This window comes from Ammodytes marinus, assembly GCF_949987685.1.
Source record: "Ammodytes marinus genome assembly, chromosome: 2".
NCBI lineage: Eukaryota > Metazoa > Chordata > Actinopteri > Uranoscopiformes > Ammodytidae > Ammodytes > Ammodytes marinus.
In genome coordinates, this window is record NC_137231.1 from 32,087,360 (window position 1) to 32,100,401 (window position 13,042).

The following is a 13,042-nucleotide window of genomic DNA, read 5'->3' on the forward strand; positions in this document are numbered from 1 at the left end:
CACATTATTTTAGACTGTATCTTCAGCGTGACACAAATGTCACTGCTGACGTCAAGTTGATCAGGAGAATAGTAGAGGTAGTTCATTATGGGAACCAATGAGGGCGCCAGAGGCCAAACAGTTCAGTTGTTGACCTGCAGCAAGGCATGTAAAAACTGCACTGAGCACAACACCAGTAAAGAGAGATTAGAATATATGTAACTGTGAACTCAGGCTGCATCAATCTCTGTGAAGACGCAACAACCAAACTACAGGCAATAAATACTTGATAATAAAATGTTCTTAACACACAAAGAAACCCCACACTGACTCAAAGGTCACTTGAGTTTAAATACTTCATGTGATTTTTAGCTTTAACAGTTCAGCTGTGAGGTGCTGAGATAAGAGCAGACGCATACTAATACAGATATGTAGCCTCAGGGTCCTGTGTCAGGGTGAATGACCCAAATGAAGGAAGGCAGCAAGTGTTGATGATGAAGGTGGTTGTTTATTGAATGACGACACACAGGAACACAGGGTGAACAATAGCAACGGATAACAACTCGGGGGAACAACACAGACCATCTGACAACAAACAATGGAAATAACTTAAATACTCATAGACAGGGGAGAGAACGAGGCACGGGTGAAACATATTAGGGCGGGACCAATAATCCAGCAGGAGGGAAACTTGACAGGACATGGGATAAGCCAAGACAAGACTTACCAAAATAAAACAGGAAACACAGGGAAACATACAAGGACAAAGACACAGCAACATACAAATACATCAATACAAATAATATAACAATCATTTAGAGCACAGATAAGTTTACACATTCCTAAAGAGACATGTCAGCTCAGGTTAACTAGAGTCACTATTGGCATTGATAGCGTCTCGGGCTAAATACACAGACAACATTTTACAGAAGAACAAATGAGAAGATTTCAAAGCAACACCCATAATGTTTGATTGACAGCTGATCTCCGTGCAGGGAAAAAATACAACAATCGGTTCTCTCAAACAAAAATTAAGACAAAATAAGAATTAAAACATACAGTTTAACCCACTTTCCCTTAAATGACTTCTTAAATATATTTTTTGGCAATGTTCATGTGTTATAGAAAGTGTGGACAGACAGAGATAAAATGCGGTACACAAGGGGATGACATGCAGAGAATGAACCAGGCTAAATTCGGACCCAGGTCTACTGCGACAAGGACTGAGCCTCTGGGGGGGGGGGGGGGGGGCTCTAACCACTACACCACAAACTACCCCCCTTAAATGACTTATGTCTATTTGAGTTTACAGAACTCAGCTTTGTCCCCAATATAAATAAGATTAACTCCAGCATAGAGAGGCTGAGTGAATGTGGTCTGGACTCTGTGGAGGAGAGTCATGGTTTTATAGACGCTGTAGAAGGACAGAACACCTGCACTGTGATCCAGGTACACTCCTATTCTGGAGGACTGACGACCTGAGACGGGAGTTTCAACTTTGTTGAACCAAAATGAAAAACTGTTTTGAGAACAACCTAATGACCAGGATTTATCATTTTGTCCATATCCAGATTTATTTGACCTCTCTGCTCTGCTGATACTCTTGTATGCGACTGCTACAGAAACTCCTCTCCCTCTCCACTCCACCTCCAAGTAACAACGTCCAGTCAGACTCTCTTTACTCAGGACCTGAGCCCAGTAAATGAATCTGTCTGGATGTCTAGAATAAGTCTGTTGTTGGTCCAATCTTGTAGCCTTTCTGTTCCCCTCAGATAATAACAGTCGTTTGTTTGCTGTGTTTGGATCCAGTGTGATGTCACATGAATATCTTAAGAAGTCGGCTCTGGTCTTGGGCTCTGGCTCTGGTTGTAGCACTGGAGACAGTGAAACATCCACGTCAGTCACTGTCAGTGAGATGTTTGTCCATGTCTCTCTCAGGACGTCCTGTAGTATATCTCTGGCTTTTGACACAGCCGCTGTCACGTCCTCAAAGTATCTCAGAGGACGGATGTGGATGCTGGATGTAGATTCACTGAGCGCTGACAGTGAGGTGTAGTCGTGAAGAAACTGGTGGTGATCCTCTGTGTGTGAGAGCGTCTTCAGCTCAGCGTCTTTCCTCTTCAGCTCAGCGATCTCCTGCTCCAGCTTCTCCTGAAGATCTTTGACTCGACTCACTTCAGTTTTCTGTTGGGATCTGACCTGCTGCTTCACATCAGAGCTTCTTTTCTTGATGAGACGAATCAGCTCAGCGAAGGTCTTCTCACAGTGCTTCACTGCTTTATCAGCAGAGCCATTGATAGCCTTCACCTCCTGTTGAAGAACCTTCACATCTTTCTCTCGGTCCTGGATTCTCCCCTGGATGTTCTGTCGACTCACATCGAGCTCTTTCTGCCTCTCAGTCCGTTCTGCTGCAGCTGACACTGTGTCGTGGCCTTTGTGTTCATCCAGAGAGCAGAGATAACAGATAGACTGCTGATCAGTGCGGCAGAAAATCTTCATCACCTCATCGTGACAGGAGCAGATGTTCTCCTGGAGCTTCTTGGAGGGCTCCACCAGCTTGTGTTTCTTTAATTGAGCCACGTCGTAATGAAGCTGGAGGTGTATCTCACAGTAAGAGACCATACACACCAGACAGGACTTGAGGGCTTTCAGTTTTCTCCCAGTGCAGACGTCACAGGCCGCATCTTCAGGTCCAGCATAGCGGTGATCAGCAGGAGCAGCTTGGAGTCCAGTCTTCTTCAGCTCCTCCACTAAATCTGCTAACATGGTGTTTTTCACCAGAGCAGGCCTCGGCGTAAAGGCCAGCCTACACTGAGGACAACTGTAGGAATTCTTTTCATCCCAGAAGTCTTTGATACAGTCCATGCAGTAGCTGTGTCCACAGGGAATAGTCACCGGATCCTTCAGTAGATCCAGACAGATCGAACAGCAAATTATGTCCCGGTCTAGCTGAGGTCCTTTCTGCGCCATTTCACCTCTCTGTCTCAGCGAGTGTCTGAGTTTTTTTTCACTAGAAACAAAACTTAGTTTGAGCTCTGATCTGAACAACAAGTGTGTGTGCAGTGAATGGGGCCTGTCAGCTCCCACACGTTGGTTACACCCATCCCCATGACTGTAGATCTAAAGGGGAGGGAACAAGGAGATATGTACAGAGTGCAGCGGCTGTTTTTTAGAGCAGAGACTAGAGGGAGAGTTTATCAAGCTCGGCTTCATTCCTGGAGGAGGAGCGGCTTCATGAGAGAGATACTGTGTGTTTAACACATTGTTTACTCTAAAAATCATTTCTCATTTAAAGCCACTGGTCTCTGCAGCCTTTAGGAGGAACACTCTTCTTGGAATCTGTCATTCTCTTCACAAAAACTACAATTTGAGTTTGCAATGTTTTAAAAATGAATCTCTATAAAATGTTAGAATAGTCACATACAACAACACATACTGTATCACAGAAAGTTCGTGGTCTAAAGCTCAGAGTGGTTCTCACAAAATTAGTTGTACAGGTACACACACACACACACACACACACACACACACACACACACACACACACACACACACACACACACACACACACACACACACACACACACACACACACACACACACACACACACACACACACACACACACACACACTGAAGAGCAGTGAGCACGGGTGAACTTGACCCACATTTCATTGTTTGCTCAGTGGCTGTTGTGTCTCTGAAAACACACATTGGTCACAAAATATATTAATGTATATTCAGCAATACTTAATGTTCCAAATGGAGAATGATGATTTATAAACAAAATACACAAATACAAATGTAATCCTTTTTAAATCTTATTGTGCCGAGGGGTTGGACTGTATTCTTCTCTGGAGTTGACCAAGGTGTGAAGAGCCAGGCTGGAGTGGGGATACTCCGATAGACGAGAGGGTCACCACCCTACGCTATGTTGTGTGTGTGTGTGTGTGTATGTTGTGTGTGTGTGTGGGGGGGGGGGGGCTCTGACTGTTGTCTGAGGGAATGCACAGAACCGAGGCTCAGGGTATTCCAAGTCCTGCATTGAGTTCCGGTAGGGTACTCCATAGATCTGCTGGGAGACTTCAACGCGCACATAGGCAATGATAGAGACACCCGGAGAGGCGTGATTGGGAGGACCGGCCTCCTTGATCTAAACCCGAGTGTTTCTCTGTTACTAGACTTGGGCGCAGGTCATGGTTTGGTCAGGAAGAATAGTAGAGGTAGTTCATTATGAGAACCAATGAGGGCGCCAGAGGCTAAATAGTTCAGTTGTTGACCTGCAGCAAGGCATGTAAAAACTTCACTGAGCTCAACACCAGTAAAGAGAGATTAAAATATATGTGACTGTGAACTCAGGCTGCATCCATTATCTATGTGAAGACGCAACAACCAAAACTACAGGCAACAAATACTTGATAATAAAATGTTCTTAACACACAAAGAAACCCCACATTGACTCTCAAAGGTCACTTGAGTTTAAATACTTCATGTGATTTTTAGCTTTAACAGTTCAGCTGTGAGGTGCTGAGATAAGAGCAGACGCATACTAATACAGATATGAAGCCTCAGGGTCCTGTGTCAGGGTGAATGACCCAAATGAAGGAAGGCAGCAAGTGTTGATGATGAAGGTGGTTGTTTATTGAATGAAGACACACAGGAACAAAGGGGGAAAAGTAGCAACACAGACCTTTGACAACAAACAATGGAATAATAAAAAGACATTAGAGCGTGACCAATAATCCAACAGGAGGGAAACTTGACAGGACGTGGGATCAGACAAGACAAGACGTACATTCATGCAGAGATTATGCCATATCAGTAAAACTAAAGTCATCCTGAGCATTGATAACCTCTAGTGGCTAAACACACACAGGAAACATTTGACAGAAAAAGAAATTTGAAGAAATCTATGATGTTTAACGTCGTATATAAATTCATAATGTTTGATTGACAGCTGAACTCAGAAATACAATAATTATAATTTCTCTGAAACAAACACAAAGATAGAATAAGAATTCAAAAACTGTTTCATACAGTTACAATCCTTTTTTTTGGCATTTTTCCTCCATTATTTACAGTGTGGAGAATCACAGATGAAATGGGGTAGAGAGGGGGATGACATGCAGAGAACGAACCGGGCTGGATTCTAACCCGGGTCTGCTGTGAAGAGGACTGAGCCTCTATGGGAGGGGGGAGGGGGATGGTCTAACCACTAAACAACAAACTACGCCCTTTAAATGACTTCTGTCTATTTGAGTTTTAAGAACTCAGCATTATCCCCAACATAATTAAGATTGACTCCAGCATAGAGAGGTTGAGTGAATGTGGTCTGGACTCTGTGTAGGAGAGTCATGGTTTCAGAGACGCTGTAGAAGGACAGAACACCTGCACTGTGATCCAGGTACACTCCTATTCTGGAGGACTGAGGACCTGAGACGGGAGTTTGGACATTGTTGAACCAAAATTTTAAACAGTTTTGAGAACAATCTAACGCCCAGGATTTATCATTTCGTCCTAATCTAGATTCATTTGAGCTCACTGCTCTGCTGATATTCTTGTATGCGACTGCTACATCAACTTCTCTCCCTCTCCACTCCACCTCCATGTAACAACGTCCAGTCAGACTCTCTGTACTCAGCACCTGAAACCAGTGAGTGAATCTGTCTGGATGGCTACGATAAGACTGTTGTAGAGTCACTGCTGTAGCCTTTCTGTTCCCCTCAGATAATAACAGCCATTTGTTTGCTGTGTTTGGATCCAGTGTGATGTCACGTGAATATCTTAAGAATCCAGCTCTGGTCTTGGGCTCTGGTTGTGACAGTAAAACATCCACGTCAGTCACTGTCAGTGAGATGTTTGTCCATGTCTCTGTCAGGACGTCCTGTAGTATATCTCTGGCTTCTGACACAGCCGCTGTCACGTCCTCAAAGTATCTCAGAGGACGGATGTCGATGCTGGATGTAGATTCAGTGAGTGTTGACAGTGCGGGGTAGTCGTGTAGAAACTGGTTGTGATCCTCTGTGTGTGAGAGGGTCTTCAGCTCAGCGTCTTTCCTCTTCAGCTCAGCGATCTCCTGCTCCAGCTTCTGCTGAAGATCTTTGACTCGACTCACTTCAGTTTCCTGCTTTGCTCTGACCTGCTGCTTCACATCAGACCTTCTTTTCTGGATGAGACGGATCAGCTCGGTGAAGGTCTTCTCACTGTGCTCCACTGCTTTATCAGCAGAGCCATTGATAGCCTCTACCTCCTGTTGGAGCAGCTTCACATCTTTCGCTCTGTCCTGGATTCTCCCCTGGATGTTCTGTCGACTCACCTCGAGCTCTTTCTGCTTCTCAGTCCATTCTGCTGCAGCTGACACTGTGTCGTGGCCTTTGTGTTCATCCATTACACAAAGATAACAGATAGACTGCTGATCAGTGCGGCAGAAAATCTTCATCACCTCATCATGACTGGAGCAGATGTTCTCCTGGAGCTTCTTGGAGGGCTCCACCAGCTTGTGTTTCTTTAATTGAGCCACGTCATAATGAAGCTGGAGGTGTTTCTCACAGTATGAAATCAGGCAGAACATACAGGACTTGAGGGCTTTCAGTTTTCTCCCAGTGCAGACGTCACAGGCCACATCTTCAGGTCCAGCATAGCAGAGATCAGTAGGAGCAGCTTGGAGTCCAGTCTTCTTTAGCTCCTCCACTAAAACTGCCAACATAGTGCTTTTCACTAACACAGGCCTCAGATCGAAGGCCTGCCTACACTGAGGGCAGCTGTAGATTTTCCTTTGATCCTTTTCATCCCAGAAGCCGTTGATACAGTCCATGCAGTAGCTGTGTCCACAGGGAATAGTCACCGGATCCTTCAGTAGATCCAGACAAATAGAACAAGAGAAAGTTTCCCTGTCGAGCTGAGGTCCTTTCTGCGCCATTTCACCTCTCTGTGTCAGCGAGTGTCTGAGTTTACTTTCACTATAACCAAAACTAGTTTGAGCTCTGATCTGAACAACAAGTGTGTGTGTGCAGTGAATGGGGCCTGCACTTCCCCACACGTTGGCTACACCCATAGATCTAAAGGGGAGGGAACAAAGAAATGTGTACAGAGTGCAGCGGGCTGTTTTTCAGAGCAGGGACAAGAGGGAGAGTTTATCAAGCTCTGCTTCATTCCAGGAAGAGGAGCGGCTTTATGAGAGAGATACTGTGAGTTTAACACTTGTTTACTCTAGAGATAATTTGATAATACCTCAGATCATGCCTCGTACCTTTGGTGAATGTGGAGAAGTTTATAAAATCCTAGTTAAAGTTACTGGGGGAAACACATTATTTTAGACTTTATCTTCCTTGTGACACAAATGTCACTGTGCCTGCTGACGTCAAGTTGATCAGAAGAATAGTAGTGGTAGTTCATTATGGGAACCAATGAGGGCGCCAGAGGCCAAACAGTTCAGTTGTTGACCTGCAGCAAGGCATGTAAAAACTTCACTGAGCACAACACCAGTAAAGAGAGAAAAGAATAGATGTAACTGTGAACTCAGACTGCATCCTTATCTCTGTGAAGACGCATCAACCAAACTACAGGCAATAAATACTTGATAATAAAATGTTCTTAACACAAAAAAGAAACCCCACACTGACTCAAAGGTCACTTGAGTTTAAATGCTTCATGTGATTTTTAGTTTTAACAGTTCGGCTGTGAGGTGCTGAGATAAGAGCAGACGCATACTAATACAGATATGAAGCCTCAGGGTCCTGTGTCAGGGTGTGGGAAATATACAGATGCAAACAGACAAGGTTTAATAAAAAAAACACCTAAATGTTTTGATGCTTTTCAAGAGATGTGAATGTTCGTATAATTAGTAGAATATTTATGCAGTGAAATGTTGCTCAGGATGTTATTCAGATAGTGCTGTTCTATAATGTAGTTCAATGAATGGCAGCCCAGTTTATGATACATTCAACCTTTATTTATACTCAAGAGATCATTTCAAATTAAGACGTATTACATGAGAAGAATATAGATAAGGGGATATTCATGTACAAGATTACGTTTCCGAGATTCATGTCAATAGTTTTGCTCTCCAATTCTGCTTTGATAGTTTATTGGCATTACATACACACAGATATACTTGGAGGATTTTCATTGACAAAATGCATTCACTACTCCCTTACCTTACCTTAACCTCCTAGGACCCGAACTCTTCCATGGCATGGATTTTTAATTTCTCTTTGCTATTTAGGCTGATTGGGACCTAATGAGTGTACAAACCAAGAATTATCTTTTTACATGATGTAGTTTCTGAGAAAAATGATGTCCACATATGAGGACCGCAGTTTTAAATCGAGATAAAACACAATAAAGTCAGAGTTGAGTAATCATGAACAAAACTCTTTTTTTGGTGCCTGAACACAGCAGCATTTTTCCTGAGTGCAAAAACAAAATGAGAAACAACAATTGTGCCCCTTTGAGCAATATGGCTCAGTAGAAAGGCTGCTAACAGTTGCAGGAAGACATATATCCTGAATTGTAGCCAGAATCCTGGCCTTGGCCCTGGGGATGGTAGTCAAAGACCTGGCTTTGGCCCTTGGGTTGGTAGTTGGCAATCTGGCCTTGGCCCTTGGGTTTGTAGCCAGAATCCTGGCCTTGGCTCTTGGATTGGCAGCCAGAAACCTGACCCTGGAAGCCAGAATCCTGCCCTTGGCCCTAAGGATGGTAGCCGGAAAACTGGCCCGGGTAGCAAGAATCCATGGCTTTGGCCCTTGGGTTGATAGCTGGCTATCTGGCCTTGGCCCTTAGGTTTGTAGCCAGAATCCATGGTCTTGGCCCTTGGGTTGGTAGCCCGAACCTGGCCCGGATAGCCAGAATCCTGTCCTTGGCCCCTAAGGATGGTAGCCGGAAAACTGGCCTTAGCCCTGGCCCTTGGGTTGGTAATCGGAGACCTGGCCTTGGCCCTTGGGTTTGTAGCCAGAATCCTGGCCTTGGCCCTTGGGTTGGTAGCCAGAATCCTGGCCTTGGTAGCCAAAATCCTGGCCTTGGTAGCTGAAAACATGGCCCTGGTAGCCGGAAACCTGGCCTTGGCCCTTGGATTGGTAGCCGGAAACCTGGCCTTGGCCCTTGGGTTGGTAGCTGGAAACCTGGCCTTGGCCCTGGCCCTTGGGTTGGTAGCTGGAAACCTGGCCCTGGTAGCCAGCATCCTGGCCTTGGCCCTGGGGATAGTAGCCAGAAAACTGGCCTTAGCCCAGGCACTTGGGTTTGTGGCCAGAATCCTGGCCCTGGCCCTTGGGTTGGTAGCTGGAAACATGGCCCTGGTAGCCAGAGTCCTGGCCTTGGCATTAGGGATGGTAGCCAGAAAACTGGCCTTGGCCCTGGGCCTTCGGTTGGTAGTCGGAGACCAGGCCTTGGCCCTTGGGTTAGTATCCGGAAACATGGCCCTGGTAGCCAGAATCCTGGCCTTGGGCCTGGGGATCATAGCTGGAAAACTGGCCTTGGCCCAGGCCCTTGGGTTGGTAGTCAGAGACTTTGCCTTGGCCCTTGGGTTGGTAGCCGGAAACCTGGCCCTGATAGCCGGAAACCTGGCCTTAGCCCTGGCCCCGGCCCTTGGGTAAGGAGCCGGAAACCTGGCCCTGGGGTTGAAATTTACTGAAATGTACTCATTGTAACTGTAAATGAGGGCAACCTAAGTGTCTCTTGAGTGAAAAGTGAAAGGTTATTGATTGATTGATTGATTGAAAACATATAAAAATGTTCAACAGAACTAAGTCCCGCTGTCCACATACAAGGATTTTTCAATAAAACTAACAGAATGAAGTCCTCCCGTCCACATATGTGTACATCATGTTTAGCAGCATGGTACATCGTTACAGTTACTAGCTTTTGTAAAGTGTTTACTTCCATAACAAACATTGAACACTTTTATACATAATCTGAACAAGAATCAGCCATGAAATTTGATTGGATTTTTTTCCTGGTCGAAGTTTGGATCGGGAGTTTCCATTTTGGGAGTGATGAACTTTTGGGTGTGTTGTCGGCCATCTTGAATCTAAAGTATAATGTATTATACTCTTCTGCCACCACTAAGTGGCAGTATAATGTCCTTGTATGTGGACCCCAGGCCCTTTTTAGAGCAATATGTTACATTGCGGTCTAGACAGCCCAAAAAGTTGTCCACAAAAAATGTCCACACAGGTGGACGCCAGGTCCTAAAAAACTATATTGCCTAACCCCAACCCTTACACTAGCCCCTAACCTTAACGTAATCATAGCTGAACCTTAAAACTTAATTCTCAACCCTCAAAAAGCCCCTTTAAAGGCCTGTCCCAAACTGGGACCTGGCCAAAATGTCCTTACTTCTAAAACTTAAACATTAAGCATTCATGCAGAGAAAATGTCAGGTCAGTTGAAGAAAAGTCATCCTGAGCATTAAAAACCTTTAGTGGCTAAACACACACAGGAAACATTTGACAGAAAAACAAATGAGAAGAAATCTATGATGTTTAACTTCATATATAAAATCATAATGTTTGATTGACAGCTGATCTCAGAAATACAACGACAATCATTTCTCAGAAACAAACAAACAAAACAAGAATTAAAACACAGAGTTTGACCCACTGACCCTTAAATCACTTCTTAAAGATTTTTCTTTTGGCATTTTCCCTCCGTTATTTACAGTGCGGAGAGACACAGATGAAATGGGGCAGAGAGGGGAATGACATGCAGAGAACGACCCGGGCTGGATTCTATCCCGGGTCTGCTGTGAAGAGGACTGAGCCTCTATGGGGAGGGTGAGCCTCTAACCACTACACAACAAACTACCCCCCTTAAATGACTTCTGTCTATTTAATTTTGCAGAACTCAGCATTGTCCCTAGTATAATAAGTATTGACTCCAGCATAGAGAGGTTGAGTGAATGTGGTCTGGACTCTGTGGAGGAGAGTCATGGTTTCAGAGACGCTGTAGAAGGACAGGACACCTGCACTGTGATCCAGGTACACTCCTATTCTGGAGGACTGAGGACCTGAGACGGGAGTTTGGACATTGTTGAACCAAAATTGAAAACTGTTTTGAGAACAATCTAACGACCAGGATTTATCGTTTCGTCCAAATCTACATTCATTCGTCTCTCCTGCTCTGCTGATACTCTTGTATGCGACTGCTACATAAACTTCTGTCCCTCTCCACTCCACCTCCAAGTAACAACGTCCAGTCAGACTCTCTGCACTCAGGACCTGGGCACAGTTAGTGAATCTGTCTGGATGGCTAGAATAAGACTGTTGTCCAATTCCTGTAGCCTTTCTGTTCCCATCAGATAATAACAGATATGTGTGTGCTGTGTTTGGATCCAGTGTGATGTCACGTGAATATCTTAAGAAGTCGGCTCTGGTCTTTGGCTCTGGTTGTGGCAGTAAAACATCCACGTCAGTCACTGTCAGTGAGATGTTTGTCCATGTCTCTCTCAGGACGTCCTGTAGTTTCTCTCTGGCTTCTGACACAGATGCTGTCACGTCCTCAAAGTATCTCAGAGGACGGATGCGGATGCTGGATGTAGATTCACTGAGTGTTGACAGTGAGGGGTAGTCGTGTAGAAACTGGTTGTGATCCTCTGTGTGTGAGAGGGTCTTCAGCTCAGCGTCTTTCCTCTTCAGCTCAGCGATCTCCTGCTCCAGCTTCTCCTGAAGATCTTTGACTCGACTCACTTCAGTTTCCTGCTTTGCTCTGACCTGCTGCTTCACATCAGAGCTTCTTTTCTGGATGAGACGGATCAGCTCGGTGAAGGTCTTCTCACTGTGCTCCACTGCTTTATCAGCGGAGCCATTGATAGCCTCCACCTCCTGTTGGAGCAGCTTCACATCTTTCTCTCTGTTCTGGATTCTCCCCTGGATGTTCTGTCGACTCACCTCAAGATCTTTCTGCTTCTCAGTCCGTTCTGCTGCAGCTGACACTGTGTCGTGGCCTTTGTGTTCATCCAGAGAGCAGAGATAACAGATAGACTGCTGATCAGTGCGGCAGAAAATCTTCATCACCTCGTCGTGACTGGAGCATATTTTCTCCTGGAGCTTCTTGGAGGGCTCCACTAGCTTGTGTTTCTTTAATTGAGCCACGTTGTAATGACGCTGGAGGTGTTTCTCACAGTAAGAGGCCAGACACACCAGACAGGACTTGAGGGCTTTCAGTTTTCTCCCAGTGCAGACGTCACAGGCCACATCTTCAGGTCCAGCATAGCAGTGATCAGCAGGAGCAGCTTGGAGTCCTGTCTTCTTTAGCTCCTCAAATAAAACTGCCAACATGGTGTTTTTCACTAACACAGGCCTCAGATCGAAGGCCTGCCTACACTGAGGGCAGCTGTAGATTTTCTTTTGATCCTTTTCATCCCAGAAGCCGTTGATACAGTCCATGCAGTAGCTGTGTCCACAGGGAATAGTCACCGGATCCTTCAGTAGATCCAGACAGATCGAACAAGAGAAAGTTTCCCTGTCGAGCTGAGGTCCTTTCTGCGCCATTTCAACTCTCTGTGTCGGCGAGTGTCTGAGTTTACTTTCACTAGAACCAAAACTAGTTTGAGCTCTGATCTGAACAGCATGAGTGTGTGCAGTGAATGGGGACCGCACACCTTGGTTACACCCATATTTAAAACTGTAAATCTAAAGGGAAGGGAACAAGCAAATATGTACAGAGTGGAGCTTTGTTTTGTTAGAGCAGGGATAGGAGGAAGAGTTTATCGTGTTTTGCATTTGTTCCAGGAAGAGGAACGGCTTCATGAGAGAGATACTGTTTGTGTTTAACACTTGTTTAATCTAGAGATGATTTCTCATTTAAAGCCACTTTTTAGGAGGAACAACCTTCTTAGAATCCGTCATTCTCTTCAGAAAAAGTAAAATTTTCCTGGCAATGTTTTAAAAATGAATCTCTATAAAATGTTAGAATAGTCACATACTGTATCATAGAAAGGTTTCAGTATTTCTGGTCATGTTCCTGGTCTACAGCTCAAAGTGGATCTTACAAAAATAGTTTTACAAGTAGGGGAGACCGGGGCTAGTAGGCACACTTTTTACTCTAGTGAGAATTGCTCATCACCTAAA

At 44.9% G+C, this 13,042-nt stretch overlaps 1 protein-coding gene across 1 annotated transcript; it reads right to left on the minus strand.

Moving 5' to 3' along the window:
* Positions 1-549: 549 nt before the first annotated feature.
* Positions 550-12,543, minus strand: LOC307256967 (uncharacterized protein; the record flags this gene model as incomplete). The annotated part of the gene is given in 5 exon segments (XM_080036082.1): positions 550-3,099; positions 3,970-4,131; positions 5,239-7,036; positions 10,818-12,487; positions 12,493-12,543. Coding segments are annotated over 5 exon segments (5,505 nt in total). The 3' UTR covers positions 550-1,275.
* Positions 12,544-13,042: the final 499 nt, after the last annotated feature.